General features: G+C 47.7%; 2 protein-coding genes and 1 pseudogene across 2 annotated transcripts in view; all 3 read left to right on the top strand.

Annotated features, from left to right (window-relative positions):
• The first annotated feature begins 3,428 nt into the window (after window positions 1-3,428).
• Window positions 3,429-10,953, top strand: C6H2orf72 (chromosome 6 C2orf72 homolog). The gene is made up of 3 exons (XM_060151241.1): window positions 3,429-4,032; window positions 7,785-7,898; window positions 10,814-10,953. The coding sequence occupies exons 1-3, from the start codon at window positions 3,429-3,431 to the stop codon at window positions 10,951-10,953; spliced, it is 858 nt and encodes a 285-aa protein (XP_060007224.1).
• Window positions 10,954-12,455: 1,502 nt separating this feature from the next.
• LOC132522027 (ATP synthase F(0) complex subunit C3, mitochondrial-like) lies at window positions 12,456-13,166 on the top strand (annotated as a pseudogene).
• A 7,787-nt stretch (window positions 13,167-20,953) lies between these two features.
• Window positions 20,954-25,195, top strand: part of PSMD1 (proteasome 26S subunit, non-ATPase 1) — a 105,681-nt gene continuing 101,439 nt past the window's right edge. The window contains exons 1-2 of the mRNA XM_060151879.1: window positions 20,954-21,110; window positions 25,144-25,187. Coding sequence (XP_060007862.1) covers window positions 21,095-21,110; window positions 25,144-25,187 — 60 coding nt within the window. The 5' untranslated portion in view covers window positions 20,954-21,094. The remainder of the gene's footprint in view (window positions 21,111-25,143; window positions 25,188-25,195) is intronic.

The raw sequence follows: 25,195 nt of genomic DNA, 5'->3' as shown, positions 1-25,195 counted from the left end.
GGAAGAAATATCCTTGGCATCCTGCCTTTTTCCTAAGGTCTTTGTAATTTCATGTTAATTTACTACCTGAACCTTTGCCATGTAAATAATACAGGTAAAGATAAACTTCACTAGCCCTGGACTCTGACCTTTGTTTAATGCCCCACCCCCTGTCTGATCTACGCTCCAACCCACCACTGGAAAGTTTGGTATTGTTACCTGGAAATGTAGAGCCAGAGAATAAATAGCTGGAGAGGCAGAGCGTGTTGGTTTTAGACAAGCCTCACGAGAAAGTACAAAAACACCAGCACAGGGACTTCCCCGGTGGTCCAGTGGTTAAGACTCTGCACTTCCAATGCAGAGGGCACGGGTTCGATCCCCCATGCCGTGCAGTGCGGCCAAAACAAAACAAAACAAAAACACCGGCACCTCTGAGAGTTCCTCTCTAATCAGCTGATAAGTTTTCCTCTCTTCCTCAGAAAGGTAACCAAATGGGGCCAATTCCTTTTCCACTTACCTGGTAGGGCTCCCAGCCACTCTGCCGCCCTCCCAGCTTTGCCCACCCGAGCTGTGCTTTGCAGGCACCAGAGTGCACCGTTTACTTAGACAAGAATAATTTAAACAAGTGATTTAATCCCTCTTACTCCCTATTGTTGAGCACGCCTGTATTTATTTCTCTTCTTGTTGGAATGTTTCCTCTAACGGTGCTTTCAAAGAGGGGCTGTATGTGATAAAGGCGTTATCTCCTGTATATGCCTGATAATTTAGCAAAATCTAGCTTCAAAGTTCTTTCTCTTTGATACTTTAAAAATATTATTCAACTATCTTTTTTTTTTTTTTTTTTTGGCTGCACCACACAGCATGTAGAATCCTAGCTCCCCAGCCAGGGATAGAACCTGTGCCCCCTGCAGCGGAAGTGCAGGGTCTTAACCATTGCACCGCCAGGACAGTCCCTATCTTCTTAAATCCAGCGTTGCTATTAAAGAAATCTGAAGTCGATTGAATTTTGTTCCTTCCTCAGCCCTCTGCTATCCAGCTGCCTGGAACACAGAGGTAATGACTGGAGCTTTAGCTGCGAGTTTGAATCATGAGGAAGAGATGGGGGAATAGTGATCTGGAATGCAACCTGAGTCTTCAAAGACCTAGTAAAACAGAGCTACTACATCAGCCATAAACTGTCCACCTCCAAACTTCTACAAGAGAGAAAAATAAACTTTCATTATGTTTATGCCACTGTTATTTGTAGTCTGTCATTAGCAGCTGAAATGAATCTTAATTCATTTATTGATTAAATCTGTACTGGCTTATACTTTCCAGAAATCTGATTAAACTAATAGCTTTCATTGTTTTCTTATAACAAAGGTATCCCATTTATTTTCTATAGTTAGAAAATACAGATAAGCAAAAAGGACAAAATAAAAATTACCTGTCATTCTTACTATCTAGAGATGAGTATGACTACTTTTTGAATATATTCTTCTGGACACAGACACACACACACACACATATTGTTTTAATTTTAGAAGATTAGGATCATCTGGAGAGGACTTCTGTTTCTCTCCCACACACCACAACCCAACCACCTGCGGCCTCCAGGAAGGTAGGGTGGGGGAGGGCACGTCTCATGGTTTTTAGGTTTGTTTCTCAGTCCTCTTCAACCTCCTTCTTGCTTCCGTGGCACCTTCAGGATTGTATTCACGGAATGGGCCAGCATCTCAAGCACATTACCATAGTGTCAGCCCTGCATTATTTTTTTCATTGCACCAATCACTGTCTGAAGCTGTTACTTATGAATTTACTTGTTTCTCGTCTTTCTCTCCCAGCCTCCACTAGACCGTCAGCTCCACAAAGGTAGGAACCTGGCCTGTTCACAGCTGTCTTCCCAGCACCAGCACAGTGCATGGTAGAGAGATGTTCCATAAATACAGATCGGTTGACTGAATCACTGAGCTGGTGCTGGAACCCAACCTGACTCCAGCCCAGGGATTCTTGCTCCATATCTTGTGTTTTTCCCACCCAAGCCCCTGGATATCCATCATGGGCAGAGATGGTATAGAGAGGCGCAACAAAGCCCACAACAAAGATATGGGGTCCTTCCCCCCAACATTGGCTATACCACTGTAGGATGATCAGACTTAGGGCAGAGCTGCTTGGATATGTTTGAATCCCCACTGCTTGCACATAGGAGGTGCTCAGAAAAGGTTTGCTTTATTGAATGGACATACAAACTCTTCAGGAGGAGATGTTTCAACATAATTACAGGGGGCAGGAAACACAGTAACTACAAGAGCAGATTGTGGGTTATACGGTGAAGGAGAGAGCTGAGTATTAACAAGTTATTGACCCAAAGGGGCCTTTGGTCTATACCGAGTAATAGAGGAGAGGCAAAGAGCGTTGACCAGCGCTGCCCAATGCCCTAGCCATTCACTTCATGTGGTTATTTACACTTAATTGAAATGAAATAAAATCTAAATCTTGCACTAGCCAGATTTCAAGTGCTCCATAATAGCACATATGTCTAGTGTCTACTGCATCGGACAGTACAGATAATATAAAACACTTCCATCACCACCAAATGTTCTATCGGACGAAGCTGACTTAGACCCTTAGAATGAAAGGAAATGCATTCCTGCTTCTGACCTGGCCTACTGACATCCTCTTGTCCCCCTCCTGCACACATAGATCAGAACACCATCCGTGCCCCACATCTGCCCCTCTAGACTTTCCGTTCCACAGGGAGCAACACGATCTGCCTCCACTTCCCAGTGCGGAGGACAATGCCCTGCAGGTCATGAGGACTTGTTGAAACAATGAGCCCTCAATTCGTTTTCTAAATGCTGAAGGCCCAAAAGGTGAGTCAAGGACAGAAGTAACAGAAGAGACCCCTGCTTCCCTTCTTTTCTCACCTCACTACCCCCTTATCTGGTGCCCTGCCCCACCCGCCAACTTCACTTCAAAGCAGCAGTCACCGGCAGCCCGGCCTCCAAAACTTCCTGTCCCCGAATCATGAGAACTCAGAAATCTATCTGCTCCAGGCCTCAGACCAATCTAGCTTGTGAAAGTCCATTTGCTCACATGATAATTTCCTGTCTTCCCCTACCTTCGGGTCCTGTACGCCTAGTAGGTGTTCAATAAATGTTGGATGGATGGATGGGTGGATGGATGGATGAACGGCTCAGTTTCCCCGCGTCTGCCGCAGGGACTGCGGGAGGCGCCACCATTAGAGGTCTGGGGGACAGCCTCCGCTCCGGGCCAGCAGCCGGCTAGAGCTGGGCGATCCCGGCCCGCGGGCCGGGGGCCGGGCGGGGCGCAGCCCTCGGGGGCGTGTCCTCCTGGCCGCCGCCGCCGCCGCCGCCGTCTCCGCCGCCGCCGCCGCCGCCGCCCCCTCGAGAGGCAGGCAGCTGGCCAGGCAGGGCAGCAGCGGCCGCAGAAGGCGGGAGGCGGCGAGTATGGAGCGCGAGCTGGAGGCGCTGGCTGCTCGGCCCGCGCGCCCGGCTGAGCCGCCCTTCCAGGCGCTGGTGGAGGCGGCGGGCGGCTGCGGGCAGGTGTTGCTGGTGGGCGAACTGTGGGAGCGCGAGCAGAGCCGCGCGCTGCTGTGGGACTTCGCCCGGGCGGTGTTCCCGCCCCAGCAAGCCGCGGGCAAGCCGGGCGGCGAGGCGGCCGAGGGCGCGGGGCCCGGGGCGCCGGGGGCGCAGAAGGTGCCCGCGACCCGGGCGCGCGCCATCCGCTCACCGCTGGTCTTCGTGCTGTGTCGCGCGTCATCGCTGGCAGCCCGGGAGCCGCGGCGCCACCTGCGGGAGATGCTGCGGGACGTGCGCAGCCGGCGGCGGCCCGGCGCGGCGTTGGTCGGGGTGCTGGTGGCCGAGGCGGAGCCCGAGGACGCGGTGGCTCCGGAGCTGCGGCTACTGGAGGCGCTGCTGCGCACGGTATTCGGCCGCCAGGCTGGAGGCCCGGTGCAGGCGGCCGCCTACTGCCCCGGCCACCCGGCTTCCAACTTGACTGTTCAGGCGGCCGCCTGCAGGGCCCTGCAAGCCGCCGGGCGCTTGCGACCAGGTGAGTGGGCTCTAGGTCCCGGACGGCGTGGGCGGGCGGCGGCTGGGGGAAGGCCAGCTTTTTTGGCCAGCGTCCCCCTCATGGTACACCGAGGTAAACTGAGGCCAGGAGAGAGGAGGTGCCTAGCACTAGGCCTCCCAGGTAGGGCGGAGCGGGCCCTGGGCAACGGGCCGAGTCTGTCCCGGGTGGATCCTGAGTGCAAGGGATTCTGAGTGCTTAGGAAAGCCGAGGGGGCAAGCAGAAGGCAGGGGAGGTTGGTGGAAAGAGGGCTGGACTGAGCTGGGCAAAGATCTGGGATTGGGGGGGGAGGGGAGGAGGAGACGGGAAAGCCTTGGGATGCACCAGTTTCAAGGTGGGAGGAGGACAAAATTGGGACTAGGGGGATATCCGGTGCCAGGAGCTTCTAGGACGCTCACAGCTAGGGATGCGCTAGAGACGGGACGGTGAAACGCCGCGGGGTCAAAAGAAGGCAAGGAATAAATGCCGGGGACTTGGAGGTGAGGGGAGAAAGGATGTGAGGGACTGAGGGCCTAGAGTTTACCAGTCCTTCTTGGCTATCCACTGCAGTGTCTCCCTCGCTTCCCTCCCCACTCTCCTGAAGTGTGGGGAGGGGAGTACGCGTCTTCTCCCAGCCCCAGTGACTGCTGCCATCAGCAAAAGGGTCAGAATCTCGTCCATCCGGATACACAGGGTTTTACAGAAGGTTTCCAGTGCCCCGAGATTAAAATATGGATGTTAAGTACAGCTGGATCTGGCAAAGCTGTGAAAAGCCGGAGTGATTTAGCTTCTAGCTTCTAGCTTCCTTCCCCCCACTCCTCTCCAGCACCTGCCGCCCTCCAAGCTTTCCAGCCTCTGCCAACCTTCTTGCTAAAGAGTTAATGACGACAGAGGCTGTGTTCCGCCTCCCTGGGCATTGGTGTGTTAACTCAGCAACTGGGTGATGCCAGACTTACAGGGGTCGGGGGTGGGGCTTTTCCTGCAAGGAGACCTGGTACCTCTGATGTCACAAATGTCACAGACTTACCTGCCAGCGTGGCCTGCCTAGGTGAAGACCATTCATCTCAGCTGTGGAGCCTGCCCTAACCTTCTCCTCCCCTTCCCGCAACTCTTCTGTTGAGTCTGTGAGGAAGCCAGCTAAATTTGAAACTCAAGGACCAGCATTCTGAAAGACACGGAGAACGTCCTGAGGTGGACTGTCATTCGGGTTGTTGCTGCCAGCACCTTTGCTGACCTGGCCCCATGGGGAAAATTTTCTGTCCCCTAATGAGCCTGTACCTAGAAATTCTCTGAGCCCTTTGTCTCTTAGACATCTCTTATTCCCAGGGAACAACTTTTTTTTTTTAATTTTATTTTATTATTTTATACAGCAGGTTCTTATTAGTTATCCATTTTATACATATTAGTGTATACATGTCAGTCCCAATCTACCAGTTCATCCCACCACCCCCCATCCCCCACCCCCAGGGAACAACTTTTAATTCCCCAGAGCCAAGCTTGCTATGGGCTCCTAAACTTTTTTTACATTGCAGTTGCCTCAGAGAGAAAAGCCTTTTTTTCCATCCTCCTTTTCCTGACCAATCCCATCTCACCATTCAGGACTGGACTTCCTCCTCCAGAAAGCCTTCCCTGAACCGCCCACTCTCATTTGCAAGTTCACAAATGAAACCCGAACCTGCTTCTGCATGGTTTTGTCACTTTCCCTTGTGAGTTTAATCACCACTGTATTCCCATTTCCTGACATCCTGCTTGGCATGCAGAATCCTTGCCTCTTTTTAAACACTAACATTTCAAATTTTTAACATTTTGCAAGGGAATCATTCTATATATTGTGTTAAAGTCGATTGTACTTTTATCAAAACATACTGAACATGAAACCTTTCGTTAATGACTAAAGGTCACGGGTGTAATTATAACTCATTGTCCAGTAATTTCTTCCAGGCTTTTGCGGTGGGTTGCACCATGGATTCGTGCTACTGAGGTTTTGCTAGTGCTTGCGGAGCTTTCCAGTCTCTTTCTCACTGTCTGATGCCTATTCTTATACTTGTAGGTTGCCTGCCTCTTGGTAGTGCTCTTTTACCCAGTTTATGCTTAATTCAGATGCATTTTGGTTGAAAAACAAGGACCCAATCTTTTTAGAATTGGGTACAGATTAAGAGTAAATTGGCCCCAAGTGAAGAATTATGAGAAAGGATTTTCTGTGTCTTGGCTCTCCGGAGTCCTTTTTTAAAACTTTGTTCCAGTTGACCTTATTCCAGATGGTTAGGGATCTCAAGTAATCCCCAGATAACTGAGGTGGTACTATAATAAGGAAACTCGAATCGACATGTAATTGTTTTGTGTGTGATTATCAAAAAATATTAATTCTATTTCTATTAAGAAATAGTTTGATGACCATTTCAAGAATAGTTGAATGGCCATCATTAAAAAATCTACAAATAATAGGGACTTCCCTGGCAGTCCAGTGGTTAAGATGCCGCACTTCCAATGCAGGGGGCGCGGGTTTGAACCCTGGTAGGGAAACTAAGATCCCACATGCTGCGTGGCCCCCCCGCAAAAAAGTCTACAAATAATAAATGTTGGAGAGGGTATGGAGAAAAGGGAGCCCTCTATACTGTTGGTGGGAATGTAAATTGGTGCAGCGATTATGGAAAACAGTATGGAGGTCCTCAAAAAAATAAAAATAGAGTCGCCCTATGATCCAGCAATTCCACTCCTGGGCATATACCCAGACAAAACTATAATTCGAAAAGATACACGCACCTCTATGTTCATAGCAGCACTATGTACAATAGCCAAGACATGGAAACAACCTAAATGTCCATTGATAGATGAATGGATAAAGACGTGATATATATATATCACATTGTGTGTGTGTATGTGTATATATATATATATATATATATATACACACAAAATGGAATATTACTCAGCCATAAAAAGAATGAAATAATGCCATTTGCAGCAACATGGATGCAACTAGAGATTATCATACTAAGTGAAGTAAGTCAGAAAGAGAAAGACAAATACCATATGTTATCACTTATATGTGGAATCCTAAATGCGACACAAATGAACATACCTACAAAACAGAAACAAACTCTCAGACATAGAGAACAGACTTATGGTTGCCAAGCAGGAGGAGGGGTGGGGGAGGGAAGGATTGGGAGTTTGGAATTAGCAGATGCAAGCTACTGTATATAGGACGGATAAACACCAAGGTCCTACTGTATAGCACAGGGAACTATATTCAGTATCCTGTGAAAAACCAGAATGGAAAAGAATATGAAAAAAGTATATATATGTATGACTGAGTGACTTTGCTGTACAGCCGAAATTAACACAACATCGTAAATCAACTAAACTTCGATAAAATTTAAAAAATAGTTTGAACTACAAATCCGGGGGTAGGGGGGCAATTACTGCTTCTTGAGTTTTTTCTTTGGTGCTATGTAATTGTAATTAATTTCATGTCATTTTTGTTACTGTAGTTTCTCCAACATGGTACCTACATAGAGTTTTTGCAAAGATGAAATTAGGTAATAGGTATATAAAAGCAGTCTTTCTTTTTGGTTTTTTTTTTTAAAGCTCAAAAACCTACCCCCTTTTGCAAATCAGAATCTTTCTTTTTTAATCAGGCAGTTAAAACTAGGGCAGTTGACAGTTGAAGCTCTTGGGTGGCTGAACAGAAAGTCTCTCAGTCGTGTCAAGCCCCATCTGACCCCACTGCCTCTTGGACCTTGTGTTCTTTCTAGCAGAAGGAGCGTGGGAGAGACCCGGCCTCCCAGGACTGCTGGCATGCTTTTCCTGGGGTCCCTGGAGCCGGGGGAAGGACCCAGATGCCACTTCCCCCAGTGACCCAGCTCAGGGTGAGTGTGTCGCCTTCCTGGCTTCCTGGACCCTGAGGGGGGCCTGGGGTTACGGTCACGTGCACACAGTGGACCATAGGGATGGAGTGGCCCACCATCGGCGAAGACGTTGCCTTGTGCGGGACGTGGGGATGAGCAACGTGAGGTGCCTTGACCCCCAGGTAGCCGGCACTCAGGCTGGGTCAGCGGGGCTCTCGCCCCAGGAGTCTCTACCTAGGGAAGGGGTTGTGGGCGGGGCTGGAAGACAGTTGCCAGACGTAGGTGATGGGGCACCTGGAGCCAAACGCATTGTCTCCCCTGAGGATCCAGGGAGTTTAACAAGTGACTTTTGAGCTGGAGGTTGGGGGATTTTCTTAGAAATGGGAAGATTTGGAGAGGGAAGACCATGAACAAAGGCTTGACAGCATGATGTCAAGCTCAGAAAAGAGTTCCCTGGCGGTGAGGTGCAGAATGAGACTGGTGAAGGCCGAGGCTGAAGAGGAGAGTTGGAGTCACATCAGGGCCCTGGACCCAAGTCTCTCAGGAATAGGGAACCCTGGCGACTTCTGAGCAGGGGTGTGTGCTGATTAGGGTGTATAGCGAAGTGACTGGACTGCAGGAGCAGCGAGAGACCAGAGGCAGAGCCCACCTAGGGGGGGACTGCACCCTGCTGGAGCACTGAGGTCCCCACCTTGCTGGCTGTCACCTCCAAGAGGCCCTGAAGCTGTCTCCTCTCCCAGGCTCCCTCACTACACAGCAGCTGCTCCTTCCATCCTGAGGAGAATCTCCAGTCTCCTATAACATAACATAATCACAGGAGTGACTCCCCATCACCTTCGCCACATACCCAGATCTATGGCATGACTATCTCATCAGAATCACAGGCCCCACCCACACTCAAAGGAGGGGATTATGCAGGATAAGTACACCAAGGAATGGGAATCTTGGGGGCTGTCTTAGAATTCTGTCTACACAATTGAAAGCTCAAAAAATACAAAAGAAGAAACACAAATATTAAAAATCATTCATTTAATTCCCCCACTCAGAGTCAACTATAATTTGGGTAGACCATTCTGTCTGTCTGTCTATCTATTTATATTGCCTTGTACTACTTAAATATTAATAAATTCACTTCTATATAATATATAAATCATCTGCAAAATGCATCACATATTTAATATATTTAATTGCAAAAATGTTAACTTCAACCTCTCCATCATCATTTTGGATGTATCCGGAAACTAAAGGGGAAAAAAAGCAAAGGAATCATAAATATTTTTTTTTCTTTTTTTTTGGCTGCGTTGGGTCTTCTTTGCTGTGCTTGGGCTTTCTCTAGTAGCGGCGAGCAGGGGCTACTCTTCATTGCGGTGCTCAGGCTTCTCATTGCGGTGGCTTTTCTTGTTTCAGAGCTCAAGCTCTAGGGCACGTGGGCTTCAGTAGTTGTGACCACAAGTTCAGTAGCTGTGACTCAGGGGCTTAGTTGCTCCGTGGCATGTGGGATCATCCGGGACCAGGGCTCGAACCTGTGTCCCCTGCATTGACAGGCAGATTATTAACCACTGTGTCACCAGGGAAGTCCCCATAAACAACTTTATGTAACTCTTTGATCACCTCTCTCTGTAGCATATACCAAATTGTTTAGTCTCATGTAGAAGTGAATGTATTAAATGCAAATTGCGTGTGCAGACTATACATAAACATTTATAATATACATAATAAATAGCAGATTATACATACATACATTTACATACACTGTTTTAGAATCTGCTTTCTTTATCAATAACATACTGTGATTGTGCAGTATTCCGCAGCGATAATTATATGTCAACATCTTTCATCTTTTTTTTTTTGAGGTGATCGTAGATTCACATGCAGTTAATCTTACACAATTAATTGCACGTGATTACACAATTACACAATTGTAAGAAATCACATTAAGAGATCCTGTGTACATCTTGCCCAGTTTTCCCCCATGTACATGTCGCAAAACTATAGGATAATATCACAGCCTGGGTGTTGACATTGAAACAATCCACAGACCTTACTCAGATTTCCTGAATTTTACTTGTGTGTGTGTGTGTGTGTGTGTGTGTGTGTGTGTGTGTGTGTGCGTTCAGTCCTATGGAATTTTATACATCATTTTTATTTATTTATTTTTGGCTACGTTGGGTCTTCGTTGCGGTGCACGGGCTTCTCATTGTGGTGGCTTCTCTTGTTGCGGAGCACGGACTCTCGGCCCGTGGGCTTCAGTAGTTGTGGCTTGCGGTCTCTAGAGCGCAGGCTCAGCAGTTGTGGCCCACGGGCTTAGTTGCTCCACGGCATGTGGGACCTTCCTAGACCAGGGATCAAACCCACGTCCGCTGCATTGGCAAGCGGATTCTTAACCACTTCTCCACCAGGGAAGCCCTGTACGTCATTTTTAATGCCTGAATCCCATAATGTGACTGAGCCACAGTTTACTCAGCCAATCGCTTTGTCAGATATCGAATCAATTAGGATGCTCTCAGCTATAGGTAAAGAAGCCATGACTCAAACTAGCAGAAGCAGACGAGGAATTCATCATCTCACCTAAAAGACAGTCTAGAGGTGGAGTCAGTTTCAGGGCTGGTTGATTTAGGGGTCCAGCAACACTTTCAAGGACCCAGGATTTTTCCTTCTCTTTGCTGGACCGTCCTCAGTGCTGTTTCCATCCGTATGCTGGTAGCAAGATGGCTGGAGCAGTTCCACTAATTATTCCTAATTATTTCCTTAGGATAAGATCCTAGAAGTGGAATTGCTGGGTCAAAGGGTATGTACATTTTTAAGGTTTTCCCTACGTATTTTGTTGTGTTTTTAAAGTAGAGAGTCACTGGGGCCAACTCCTTCCCTTTCATTCCCAGCTTACCCACTCATAAACTTTATCTTCTCATTGGGTGATTCCTTCTCCTGTGTTCCAGGTAACTTCCAGGATCCTGAGGAGGAGCTGGCACTGACAGTCGTATATCCCAATGGAGATTGCGAGGATCCCAGAAAGGGGTCAGTAGCCTGTGATAGAGTTGCCTCCACTCCCACTGAGCCCGCCGGAGACTTGAGATGAAGGCTGGACCCGTGGCTGCCCCGGCTCTAACCTACAGACAGGGGGCTGGCTCTCACTGAGCTACCCTGCCTCCATGTTGACCTTGGGATGCTACAAAACCCCACCTTCCAGGGGGCTGTTGCATTGACCTGTTACCAGCCAAGCAGCGGGACTTACTAAGCTAAGCAGGACCTAAGAAAGTGTATCCTCTGGGAATCTGCCCCCCCCTCGCATTTGCTCACTCTCTGGTCACTGTGGGGTTATTTTTTCTCTCTGTGCCGTGGTTTCTCTATGCCGTTGAGACAGCTGGCTATCTGCTTTGAGGTTCTGCGGTGCTGTGACATCCCATGATTGTTTGCATGAGTATCCATCATTTCAAGAGCAGCTGGACTAGAAATCATCAGATCTGAGAGGGGAGCCTTGGACCTGTCACTCAACTTTTGGGTCTTCTGTTTCTCAAACACGTAAGGGCGCTACCAGCCTAGTGGCTCTCAGCCAGGGGCCAGGCTACCCGCTCCAGGCAGTATTGGAAATTTGTGTGTGTGTGTGTGTGTGTGTGTGTGTGTGCATATGTGTGTGCTGGGAGAGTCACTGCAACTGTGGGAATTTAGTGGGCATCTCACAATGTGCAGGGCAATCTCCAGCAGCACAAAATTGTTCCATTCAAAATGCCAATCATGGCAACTTTGAGAAACTGTAGATGAGACAATCTCCTCCCTGTCAAATTCTAGGAAGAGTCCCCCAGAGCAGAGAGAGTTGGGCTTCCTGGGGCTTTGGCTCCCAGGGCAAGGCAGAATAAAGATGCATTGCCACCCTGGGGGCCTTTAGGGCCAGAGCCAGTATGGTCCCTGTGCTGCAGGCCCAGGGCATAAATAGCTTTGCACATTCTTGAGAAGAAAGGACCTTGTTTCTTCCTCATGTTGACATTAACTTTCTGTGCCGCGTTCTTTGAGAATAAAGATGCTAGGGACTAACCACAGCACCAAACAGAAGGAAAGTTAGGGGTATGGATTACAAGAGCATAGGATCTGTTCTCGATCTCAGGTCCTAACCCAAGGTCAAAGCAGACGAAGCCCAGAGGTGCCGAGTTCCTCCATCCTTTTTTCTCTGTTTATGAGTCAGTCAGGGTCAATGATGTTCCCTTAAAAGCCGGGAAGACCATCTGACTGTTCACTCAGAGAGGGAACTCTGTATTAGCTCCCTTGTCTTTCTCACCTGCCCCTGGAGAAATCCAGTCTTTGGAATGGCAAGCACAGCTCCTGATTTTCCCAAGTAGAAAGCACTGTCTAAGGGAAGCAGCTAAATTCATTCATTCACGCATGATTCACTCAGCAGACATGCAGTTGTGCCCAGCACTCTGCAAGATGCTACGTAACTTGTATTAGTTATTTCAGTTCTTGCTGTGACAGCGACCAAATGGGGAATGGGAAACCTTCTGTAGCCGAGGAGCTCTTTGATGCTAAGGAGGGGCCCTCCCTGCTCTATGCCTCAATTTATTCTCTATAATAGGGAGCCTGGTCCATATGAGTGTGAGGGCAGGTAGGATGACAGGAAGGATACAGCTGACTTCCTCCTACACAAAATGAATTGCTGTTGACTTTGTTTTAAAATGGGGAGCCCCATTCCTTGGACCTCTACCACCACGGCCACGGCCACCTCCCGGGAAGAGAGGAAGCAGGAGAGGAGCCCACGTTGCCTGTCAACCAAGTCCTCCAGCTGCCCTGAAGAGCGCAAGATGTTCGCCTGCGCAAGCTCGCCTGCACCCTGCTCTGATCCAAGTTGGATCCAGAGTTGCATACAGACCAATTTCTGCATCAGTGTTATCTCGACCAGAGGCTAGGGCTGGAGAGGGCTCTTCAGGACTTAATGGGGCCCAGAATGGTGTGTCTCAGTTAATCCAAAGGGAGTTTTAGACCAGTGCAATCAGCAGAGACATTGATACTACAGCCAATTTTATTGGTGCAGGTGCTGCAGCAGTAGGAGTGGCTGATTCTGGTGCTGTTATGGGAACAGCCTTCGGCAGCCTCATCATTGGTTTCGCCAGAAACCCTTCGCTGAAGCAGCAACTGTTCTCATACGCTATCCTGGGATTTGACTTCTCTGAAGCTATGGGTCTCTTGTTTGACGGTTGCTTTCTTGATTTTGTTTGCCATATAACAGAAATTACTGCTTGAAATGTTGGCATTCATATTAATTACAGATATAATTCTGTGTATCTTACTGTGACTCCAAAAACTGTAGTATTGGTTTCATGGAAATGAGTGTTATTTCCAAAGTCATTTCATTAAAGATGAAAACGTTAAAAAATAAAAAAATAAAATAAAATGGGGAGACTGGTATTTTTTTAAATAAATTTATTTGTTTTATTTATTTATTTTTGGCTGCATTGGGTCTTCGTTGCTGCGCGCGGGCTTTCTCTAGTTGCCACGAGCGGGGGCTGCTCTTCGTTGCAGTGCGTGGGCTTCTCATTGCAGTGGCTTCTCGTTGTGGAGCACGGGCTCTAGGCACGCGGGCTTCAGTAGTTGTGGCTTGTGGGCTCTAGAGCGCAGGCTCAGTAGCTGTGACACCCGGGCTTAGTTGCTCCGCGGCATGTGGGATCTTCCCAGACCAGTGATCGAACCTGTGTCCCCTGCGTTGGCAGGCGGATTCTTAACCACTGCGCCACCAGGGAAGCCCCAAGACTGGTATTTTTGAAGCTGCTATATTTTTCTATTTCTCTGTTAATTTCTTTGTAATAATTTGGTTGAAGTTTTGTTATTTGATGGGGGGCGGGAGCTTTTTTTAAGTTAGGAAATTGTCTAAGGCAGAAGTCACAAGACAGTAGCCTCTGCTGTGTTTAAAAATCTTCTGTATTTGTTGCCAACATTTGAAACTTGGGAGATTGCATGTAAAAAAGCTGGTTTTCTGGGTGAAGGATGGGGCATGTTGTCCTCTCCAGTGTCCTGCATCCCTCCCGCCCACCTCTGCCACTCCTCTGCTTCTCTTCATCTTAATATGCCATTGCCTGGTCCTGGTCCAGGTGGGCAAGTGAGTTTGCAAGCCTCTGGCATAAAGGGTGGTTTACTCATTATTTTTTCGTTACCTTCAGTATTTGCTGTGAATAGTTGAAGAGAGAAGGTCTGTCTTTACTGAGATTTGGGTTCTGCCTCCCAAATGTTGAACGGGACTGAGACCCATCTTTGCTTCCTTGAGAATGGCTAAGATACGCCCCATCCTTTCTGGAAATGTTGTTGCCGTCTTCTAGCTGACAGAAGAGTTAGGTAGCAGAAGGGATGGCTTTGGCAGTGGGTCTCTTCTCTAGGGACCCTTTACAAGGCACAAAGGTTGGGGTGGGCCTGTCTGAGGGCAGAATTAGGTCAGTGGTACAGGAGCCATCAGTGAGGGGCCTCCAGTCAGGTCCCCGTGTGGGCTCTTCGGTGCTAATCTTTCTAATATGGCAGTGGTTGTGTTACTTCTGACTTGAATCAATAATTCCTAATATCTAATAAAACCAAACAGTACCTAATTGCCGGCTAATTGGAAACAGAATGGATCTTTATTCTCATAAAAGTGTTCCTTGAAGGGACCCTTGGGAGCAAGGCATCTGGTTAAATGGCAGATGGAATGGAATTCCATGGATAATAAATGGAATCGTCTGGCCTAAAGTCCCTCAGTCCCGCCCTGGGTGACATCTCCACAACCCTATTGGCTGGGATTGGAAAACGTGTAGCTGGAAAGTGTAAGTAGATATTTAAAAAGAGGGTTTTTTTTTAAGAGATAGCATTTAACTTGGTATTTATTAGGGTGTGTGTCTGCACACGCGAATGTCTAACGAGATAAAATGGCCTTAACTGAGTCTCAGAGAACACTTTATACTACGTACGTCACAGTCTCCTCTCAAAATATTTGTTTACAAGACCTTCTGCACAAGAATCCCTTGGTTATCAAACCAAAGCTTAAGGCAAAGCTGCAAAGGGGTCAAGGGCTGAGGCCCCTACACCTGTGGTCTAAACAAGCCCCTCTTACGGGGGGCAGACCACCTAGGACCCCACCTCCCTGGGTAAGGTTGACAGTGGCCACGTTAACCTGAAAGCAGTCTATACTTCAAAGTGTAGCAGATCCGTGCTGCAGGGCTGCCCCTGTGGTCAGGAGGCTGCACTTTGTCCTGTTTGGGTGGCAAACATAGCCAGCACAGTAGAGGAGCCGGTTATTTTGTACCCAGATGACCCCCTTCTGACCTGGTTTTGTGTGTAAGTGGATCAAGGATTGGGACAGATGAGGAAGTTGGCCTGGGCAGCCTGCCATATGCTGACACGTGGAAAGTTCAAGGGGAAATGGAGAAGGCAGGGGTGACGCCCAGGACCCCACACGTTTCCCTCTGATGCCTTTGGCCCCTGGGCCAGAGCCCTCTGGCTGCCTTCTATTTGAGGCTGCCTAATACGGAGGAGAAACAGAGACTACCCCACTGGGCCATGCTGTGGTTCACAGGGATCTTGGAATTCGACTCCAAGGGACCGTGGTGTGCGACTGGGCGCTAGGGCTGCTGTGGGTCCAGGGCTCTGGCAAGAGAGAGAATCTTGTCTGGCTTCCTCCCTGAGCTGCTCAGCTCCAGCCAGGGTTCCTGCTGAAGTGCAGACAGTGAATTTCAGAGACCCTCAGGCAGAAATGCAGATGTTCAGTCTCAAGTCATGCTTGTTGCTGTCCTGCTCTGCACTTATATGGAGTAATTAGGCGCTTAGCTTAGTCCTTGGAGCCAAGCCCTCAGAATGAGTCCTGGCTGCAGAAACTCGGTCTCTGTCTTGACACATGAGTTCTTTCTCTCCCTCACTGTTTAACAAGGTCTTCTCAGAGCAGGGTGTTGCCTCAGATCATTACCCTAACCCCAGAATGCCTTCACTCTGACATCCCTCCCCTCCCCCGTCCCAGGTGCATAGCCCTCTCCAGAACAGCCCCTTGATCCCTGACAGGGGTGGGTCTCACTTTCAGATTCTGCCCCCTGATCTGGTCTGGCCCCCTACGTGCCACCAGCAAAGAGCAGCCATGATGGTGAAGCAGGCCAAGGGGCCAGGCCTGAATAGGAGGGCAGAGGGACTGAGACCTCAGGGTGAGTCTAGACCAGCCCTGTCTCAGAAGAACCTACCAGGCACATAGGTAGCTTTAAATTTTCTAGTGTCCACATTAGAAAAAAAAAAATCAAAAGAAACAGGTGAAATTAATTTTATGAACATTTTACTTAGCCCAGTATGTCCAAAATCGTATCATTTCAACTGTAAATATAAAAAAAAACTTTAATGAGGCATTTTGCGTCTCTGAAACCCTGTGAGAACTTTACACTTACAGCCAATTCAGAAATTAAATTTTTATCCAATATACTTATTCTGTATTTAGATTTCATTAACTTTATAGTTGAAAAAATAGATTCACATCCTCAATTGTTCCAAAGATACTTAAAAAGTTTTCCAATGACTGAATTGGGTACCAGGCTTTAAATTTCAATAAAATACAATTTTAATTTAAAATTAGTTCCTGGGTTGCACTAGCCACATTTCAAGTGGCCACCTGGGTCTAGTAGCCACTAGATAGGACAGCCAGAGTGCAGGAGGTCTCCCTTGAGGGTTCATTGTGGCTCCTCCCACCCCTGGCCACTTGCCCAGAGCCGGTTGGTCATCATAGACCCTCCCCCCGCCCCCAGCCACCCCTCCCCCAGCGAGGGAACAGTGGCTTCCAGCATCACTTCATCCAGGGCAGACTTCCGGTTGCCCATGATAGGCGTTGCCCTCCTGGACCCTGTCCTTAGAGGGAAGAGAGGCCAGCGTCTCCGATGGCTTCCCGGGTTCTTTCGTGCCTCAGTCCATCCAAAACAATTACAGCCCCAGCTGGACGTTTCCCTCCAACCAAGCACATACCTACGGGAGGCCCGAGTCACCGTCTGCGTTTCACGTTTCTGCTCCCTGAATAAACGCTTTTACTCTGAAAGCACGTGGCCGGCGCGCTGTACAGGAAGCAACCACTAGCCTCGTGGCCAGTTTTATTCCGCGCTGTTCTATGCCAAGCCCTTGATTAGAGCACCTCCCCTCACAAGCTGCGCCAGGTAGGTGGACCAGCCCCCTCTACAGCAGGGCTCAGGTGACCCCAGGGCTGCTGTGCAACAGGGATTTGATCCCTGGTGTCCTGGCACCGACACCGCCCTTTCCACCTTATCACTGTGCAGCTCAATAAGCAGTCGAGCCCAGTCCTTGACAGGAGACCGAGCCCTCCTAAGACCCAGGATTCAAATGCCAGAAGGCTCGCGGGTTGAGGGGATGGGGGTGGGTAGAGGTGGGTGGTCATAGAGCGCTCGCCCCATCCCATGTGCTCTGCCTTCTGGGGAACGCTGTGACCACTAGAGGGCGCCGCGCGGGCCAGGGAGGTGCTTCGGCGAAGCTTCGGACTGAATCCTGCTCAAGGTGGGCACATACGCAAAGAAAAATCAGGGTCACGGTTTCCTCCCGTCACCCTGACAGAGGTCCCCGCCTAGCGCGTACCTGTGTGAGCCCACAGCTGACCTCGTTTGAGTTTTGAGATATTTTGTGTTATTCCTGTATTTGGAGGGAGATAGTTGTTTATGAACAGAGCACTGGGTAAGAATTCTTTCTGTGGTTTTACTGTGTCCTAAGTGTCCTCTAAAAAGAGCACATTTTAGAGTCTTGGAGAGGGCAGGGGTTTCTGAGACACTGGTCTGAGTTCTAGCCTTGTGCCAATAACTAACTGACCCTGTGTTGATCCATTCATCCAACAAATATTTATTGAGCACCAGCTATGTGCCTGACCCTGTACTAGTTACTCTAGGGGACACGGAGATGAATAAGATGTGGCTGTGCCCTTGAGTAGTTCCTTGTCCAGTTGGGACATAGGCAAGAAGACATGATTATAGCTGTGTGGGTAAAGGCGGTAACGGGACACATGGTGGGGTGGTCAAGGAAGGCTTCCTGGAGGAGGTGCTGGGGATGAGGGGGAGAGGCCTTGAAGACAGAGCAGAGAGCAGGTACTGAGGTCAGAGACAAGGTACCATGCCCGCACAGCCTTTTTGGGAATCGGAGCAGTTCAGGATGGCCAGAGTGTGGCACACAGGGCAGAGGGGTGGGACATAAAGATGGAGGGGAAGCAGGGTTGGATGAAAGTCCTGGAGAAGCTTGGAGGAGACAGTCTCTGCCTTCCTTGTTTTGGGTAGTGCTCCAGGCTAGCTGTGAAGAATGGCCTGGAGAATTGTGCCATGGTGAGCAGGAAGTCAAGGCTGTTGGGAACTGTTGTGGCCAGGAAAGAAGAGGGGGAGATGACTAGTGGGTGATGGAGTGAGATGGGAGGCTGGGCTGGTGTGAGAGAGATTAGGGAGGACCATATCTGGTGCAGACCAGTTGGGGGGGACAGAACAGTCAATGGTGCCCTCTACCCACCCTCTCCCTGGGGGCCCTGCTTCAGTAGCTGATGGATGCCCTTCATCACACTGGGATCAAGGCAGGAGACACACATTTAGCGGGGGTGGGGGGTGGGGCCTCAATGTATGCAGCTTTGAGGTCGTTGAATTAAGGAGCGTCAAGCAGAGATGCCTGGTAGGTGTGTGAGTCTGATGCTCTGGAGAGAGGGCAGGGCTGCAGGGGTACATTTTAGGGCCACCACCTTGTCCATAGCAATCCGAGGCATTGCACTCCCACAGGGAGAATGGGGAGTGAGAAGAAGCCTGTGCACAGAAACAGGGAAGAACAAAGCAGAAGAATAGAGCCCAAGATGGGGACTCGGGGTTTCAAGGAGCAGAGGCCGTGGTCAGAGTTGAATTTTGAAAAAGATTGCTCTGACTAAAGAGTGCAGAATGGAATGGAGAGGGAGAAGCCAGAGGCCTGGGACAGCAGAATGTCCAAGAAGAGAGGGACCTCTCAGAGGGCTCCCATGGGGCTCAGATGAGACTGTGGCAATTACAAGCTCAGCGTCTCAGCCAGAGACAGAATCGTCCTTCCATAGAGAATGTCTTCTTTTTGAAGAGCAGAGATGGCAAACTGGCCACCTCTCTGCTTTAAAACATTTAGAATTAGTTGCCAACATTTTTTTTTGAGATGTAATTGACATATAACATTGTATTTGTTTTAGGTGTACAGCCTAATGATTTGGTATATGTGTATGCTGTGAACTGCTTATCACCCTAAGTTTAGTTAACATCTGTCACTGCACCAAGTTACAATTTTTTCTTGTGATCAGAACTTCTAAAATTTACTCTCTTAGCAACTTTCCAATATACAACTGTAAGTCGTCATGCTGTACATTCATCCCCAGGACTGATTTATCCTATAAATGGAAGTTTGTACCTTTCCACCCCCTTCACCCATTTCACCCAACTTGCCAACATGTAAAATTCCGAGGATTTCACACAAAATTCCGATTTCTGGCTTTTCTTGGAAAAATCAGAAGCTCTCACGACAGTAGCCCTGCATTTGGCACTGCAACACTGTCGGAGCTGAGTAGCCATTGCTCTCTTTAGATGCGGCATCACTCTTCATTCTGTCACAGTCACCACCACCCCCTACTGCTTCCCTGACACTAGTGTCAGTTGCCCTGCACCATCCTGCTGAGCTGGTGTTTTCTTACACTCGGCCTGCTTCACTCATTCCCGTTAACTGTTAGCGTTTGTGTCTGATTCTTTTAGGAGTGTGGGGCGCACAATTATCTTTATGTGACGGATCAGCCAAAGTGCCTCTGTAAAATAATACTCCCACGCACTCAATCTGTTTGTTTTTCGTGCACACCTCCAAGGTGAGTGTCTTTCAATCTGAGCTACAGGTTCTTGAAAAGTCTTTAATAATTATATTTAATATATTTTAACAACCATAGCCTAAGAATACTAATTTAAAAAAAATCACACATGCCCTGGGACTTCCCTGGCCGTCCAGTGGTTAAGATTCCACACTTCCAAAGCTGGGGGGCGCGGGTTGGATCCCTGGTTGGGGAACTAAGATCTCACATGTCACGAAACTTGGCCACAAGAGTTAAAAAAAAAAAAAAGAATTCACACATACGCTCAAATGTGTCATAAACCAAATTTTATTTCAACTGCAAAACATTGGCTTGTGCCACTGGGTTACATTGTTTCGAGAAGGCCTCAGAAGTAAGCTTTAGTAGGTCACTATCCAGTTGAAGAGTAGCTTGCTAAGGCTAGTGGCTTTAAAATGCCACCATTTGTCACAAATCTTTGTCAAGGTTTTCTCAGTACTGACTATGGAAGTAAATTGTTTAGTAAAGCTGGTACAAGACTGCAGATGGCTATCACAACAGGCATTCCAAATTAGATACAATAAAAAACAGGAACCTGTCGCTACGGAGGGAGAGAGGAACCGGTCAGATGTAAGACAAGAACGGAAAATTTGTTTTTCCTTCAGAACACTTTTCACTGTATATCTTTTTATATTTCTGATTTTTAAACCATGTACAGTATTAACTATTCCAAATGTAAATAAAAACCTTCATTGTTCAACTTTATTATAAACCAGTGCTTGCTTAGGGATTCATCGTGCTATGATTGTAAAGCATTTATGTTTGGATTTCTTTGGAAGCTGGGCCCTGGTTTTTAAAAAAAAATGGAAAATCACCCTTCTAAGAAAACGCTCTTTGCCTTACCGGGATCCCTAAAGGCTTGGCTGGGGCGCGGGGTGGGCGCTGCAGGGAGACTTCCGGAGCAGCAGGTGGCGCTGCGAGCCCCGCGAGCACCTCTCCTCAACCCGTTTTTCTCAGCAATGGCGGGTGACGGTGTGGGGGGGGGAGGGAGTCCTTTCTCTAGGGGTGGCTATTCTGAAGCCTGATCCCAGGTGCGGATGACGGTTCCCATTCCCGCGGGATCGCTGACCTCGAGGAGGGTTAGAGAACACCATGGAGCTCTCCGTGCACCCTCCCTCGCGAGGCGGGGCGGCAGTGGCGGCACGGAAGACACAGGCCTGGGGAGAATTCGCGCCAGGCGGCAGGCGGGACAGCGGGCAGCCCCGGGGCGGGCGGGGTCCTGGATGAGAAGCGAGCCGGTGGCCTGAAGAGGCGACTGACTGAACCGGGCACCCGGGGAGCCAGGCGGCGCGGCGGAGCGAGCGGGCAGGGAGTTGACAGACGGCGCGGCCGGTGCGGCGAGCGAGCGAGGGAGCGAGCGGGCGGGCTAGTACGGGGCGCAGCCATGATCACTTCAGCCGGTGAGTGGGATCGCAGCCGGCGCCGAAAGGGAGGAGACGCCACGCCGGCTTTTAGCTGAGTCAGGGCCGGTGACTGGGCACCTCCCGGCGGAGCACCGGCCTGCGCGGCTGCTCACTGCGCGAGGCTCACGACCCGGGCCGGGGGCTGGCAGTGTGGCCCGGGCTCTCCGGGGGCCCTCGCGACCCCCTCCGGCTCGGGGGAATCGCGCTGGGTTGACCGGCTCGTTCTTGCTCCGCAGCCACACCCCCGTGCCCGGACACGAGGGGCTTCCTGGGCCCTTCTCCGACCCCGACGGGTTTTCCTTAATTTTCTTCCTTCGGCGATTGACCGTGTGGGGCCGTCCGAGCCCAGCCCTTCCTTGCAGGTGGTTAGGGTGGGATGGTCCCCCAGTGCAGCCGGACTGTAAGGCAGCCCATGCTACTTAAGTACTTCTCGACCTGACCTAGCACCTTTCTCTTTAGAGGGAAATCTAAATTAAACTAGGCTTGAGGCGGGTCGTTTCTGGGTCTGTTCTAAGGATATTTAGTTAAAGCACCCAGAGAACTTTCATGTTCGGTGAAGACAGCATCCTGAAAGCAGACATTATACTGAGAATCCAACTGTGGTTTTGAGGCTAGATGCTAACTATGCTGCCTTGAAGAAAGAACTCATGGGTGTCTGGGGCAGGTTTCCTACACTTAACCGTTGTGTGCGTAGATCGTGGAATGACGTTTGCAGCGGGATAAGCTGTAGAAGTCAGGTTTCAAGTGGAGGTTTTTAAGTCCCGGGCTGCAGATTGATGTGCACGTAGCTGTCCACAGCCTCGGTGCCTTTTTTCGTGCCTGCTCACAAACTTTTTTCTCGTCCTGTTTTACTCTACACTTGCCCCACAAGTGCTTTGCTATAAACAGACTGATAATCAGAGGACAGTAACTTGTAAGGAGCTCCAAGCCATGTGTTTATAAGGATTGCTTAAAGACATTGGTGGAGACCCTGGGAGACATAATAGTTCTCTTTAAAGACTTGAAAAGCTGTCACGTGTACGTGGGATTAGAGTTTTGTCTCCAGTGGTTACAAATGATTGGGAGATGAATTTTAGTTCAATGTAAGGAAAAGCTTTTCCATCCAGTCGGAGTTCTCTAAAGAGAAAATGAGCACTAAATTTCTTGCTGCTTGTAGACGTAGGCCTCACTGTTTTTCAGATCCCTCTACTTAGCCCACACCACCTTCATCTCTTGCCTGCCTTGCTTTGACAGCCTTAAGGTTTTGTTTTTCCAACAATTGCCTCCGTATAGTCCATTCTTCGTGTTGTAGTCAGAGTATTCTTTTTTAAACCTTAATCACATAATATTATTTTTCTGGTTAAAATCCTTCAGTGGTTTCCATTGTGCTTATAATAAAATCCAGGCTTATAGGCCTACATGATCTGATTCCTGGCTTGTCTTGTACTACTTTTTTCCTCTCTATACCCTAATCATACTGGCCTTTCTGTTCCTTGAATATGTCAGTTTCTCTCCTATTTCAGGCCCTGTCCCATTCTTTTCCCCCTTTCTAAACTCCTCTTCCTCAAGTTTTCCCTTAGCTTCTCAATCCTTAGTTTCCGCTCAGATGTTAGTCTCTCCTGATCATTCTATTAAAACATGCTGCATCTCTCCCCCTCAGCTGTCCCCTCTCTTCATTACAGTCCTGTAATTACTTTGTTTACTTGCCTGACTACTGTTTTTCTCTCTGTGGTAGAATTTTGGGCGGGAAACTTTTCATAATTCTTAGAACAACTGCCAAGCAGATGACAGAAGTTCAGAATTATTTCTCGAATGAAGAAATCAGTTAGCTAATCAAATCAATAAATCAGTCACCAGAGTATTTTAAGTAGAGGCTGAAACAACACTTGGTGGGGATTTACTAGACTTTAAACCTAATGATTTTTGAGGTCTTACTCTGAGACTCGGTGGTGATAGCATAGTGTGTATTCGTTACTGTCATTGGTTACGTTTACTAGATTACTTATCAGCTTCTGCTCCAAACCTTTTGTCACTTGGTTTCCTGTCCTTTGGCTCTCTATGGGTTAGGATCTGTCCCGGGTGCTAAACAGAACCTAACAGGTACTAGTTTGGATTAGTCAGTTTATTTGTTCATTTATTGCCTAGGCACTTGCAGGGTACTAAGAACACAGTGGTGAATAAGAGGTCAACATGCACTGTTAAGTTTTTCCAAGAGGTTTGGCTGTGAAAGGGAGCGGAGAGATAGAGATAGGTGGTTACTGGAGGGAGACGTGAGAATGAATTTTTTTTTTAACATAATAAAGGAAAATTATGCGTAAAAGCTTTAAAACAATAGTCTCCCACTCCTCTTTTCCCTTATTCATTGAGGCAACTGTTTTCAACTTTTAAGCTGTGTCTTCTGGAGCATACCTTTATATTTATAAATAATATGCTATTTAAAATAATGCTATAAATTGATACAGCAACTTTAGGTAATATCTGCTGACTTCATATTATGGCATAAGAAACTTTTTAGCATCCTGAAACATTCCCCATTCCCCAGGTGCACCTCGTCCCGCATCTAAAGGTGAGTTCTGTTGTTTTTAAGATGAGAAATATTTGTGTATGAAGTGTAGGTATTTGATTTAGTTGTGTTCCACGGACAACGGCTGCATTTCTAAGCCAGGACAACCATATAACATAGTCATAAGTGAAACCAAACAGAGTATACAGAAATCCATCACCTCTTTTGGTAAAAGCAGTTCAGACATACCGTTGATTGATGATAAGGGAGTGGGTAGCATTTTTAGTGTTTCGATAAAGCATTCTGCCATTTATGATCTGTTCCACATTTAAGGTACTCTTGTCTATCAGCTCTTCGATGTCACTAGTTCACAATCCCCCTCCCTTCCCCTGATTGCATTCTTTAATCTGTCTTCTCTTCATGCTGTCAATTCAACCTCTCTGTTCTGGGTTTGTTATACCAACCTAGAGTACCAAGAAGTTCCTTTTATCTGCTTTAATGCTTTTTGAACAGTAGTATGCCCTAGCTAGAACCATGGCATAGTTTTGTTTGCTAAATTTTGAAGCTATTTGGCAGACCTACACTTACCAGTTAGAAATGGCTACATCTCCTAAGGAAAGTTGCCTTGACGCTTTGTATCAGCTCACAGTTTCAACTCAGTGTTCCAGCTCAGTGTTCCGGAATGATTTTAAGACCTACATGGAAAACATATCTGAGAGACAGTTTAGTTTCCTTCATGGTCCAAGGACGGTAATTTCCCACGTCTTTTTTTCTAATAATCCCTTTGATATATGACTGTATTTCAGGTTGCATTTTTTTGGAGAGGACTGTTATTTCCTTTACTCCCCAGTGTTAGTGCTAATCACCTCAGGGTCACATGGGGAATGCTGTGCTTCAGTAATTGAAGTCAGAACAAGTGAGATTGCTCATCATTTAGCAAAACCTTCTAGGTTACTTGTGATTACAACAGAGGTGCCTTAATATAGGCATCTTGAAATAATCGAATTATTTTATTCTGTGAGTTGATGACTAAATACTCCTGCTTTTGTAAATAATTTTATAACTCTTGGTTTATTTTGTGTGAATAATTTTATTCTAAAATTGTGTAGGAAAGTTTCTCATTTTGGTCAGTAAATTAGGCCAGTGATTGACTGTAATGAATATCAGTATGACAAGGAAGGCTTATGGCTCCATTACTGGACCCTATCCCCACAATTTCTAATTCAGTAGATCTGTGATGCGGCCAAGAATTTTTATTTTTAACAAGTTCCCAGGTAATGCTAATGCTAATTGATCCAGGAACCATGCTTTGAAAACTGTTGAATTAGGCAAATAATGTGATATATATGGTATTATGAGGGTTTGATAACATAGTTAATTCTTAAAATTTGAAATATAAACCTTTTCAGTTTTAAAGAAAAATAATGATTCCTCTAGTGAAGTCACCCCTCAAAAAATACTTTTTTTCCAACTCTTGATATATTTTTGACTAAGCATTAGTTTATCTTAGGATATGTATTTCATAATCATATACCTTTTGTCTTATAGCTGGAATAATTTCTCTTCTGGATGAAGAAGAACCACAGCTTAAGGTATGAGT

The sequence above is a fragment of the Lagenorhynchus albirostris genome, chromosome 6, assembly GCF_949774975.1.
Source record: "Lagenorhynchus albirostris chromosome 6, mLagAlb1.1, whole genome shotgun sequence".
NCBI classification, from domain to species: Eukaryota; Metazoa; Chordata; class Mammalia; order Artiodactyla; family Delphinidae; genus Lagenorhynchus; species Lagenorhynchus albirostris.
Note: the sequence above shows the minus strand (reverse complement) of the source record. Positions and strands in the feature narration are given on the sequence as shown.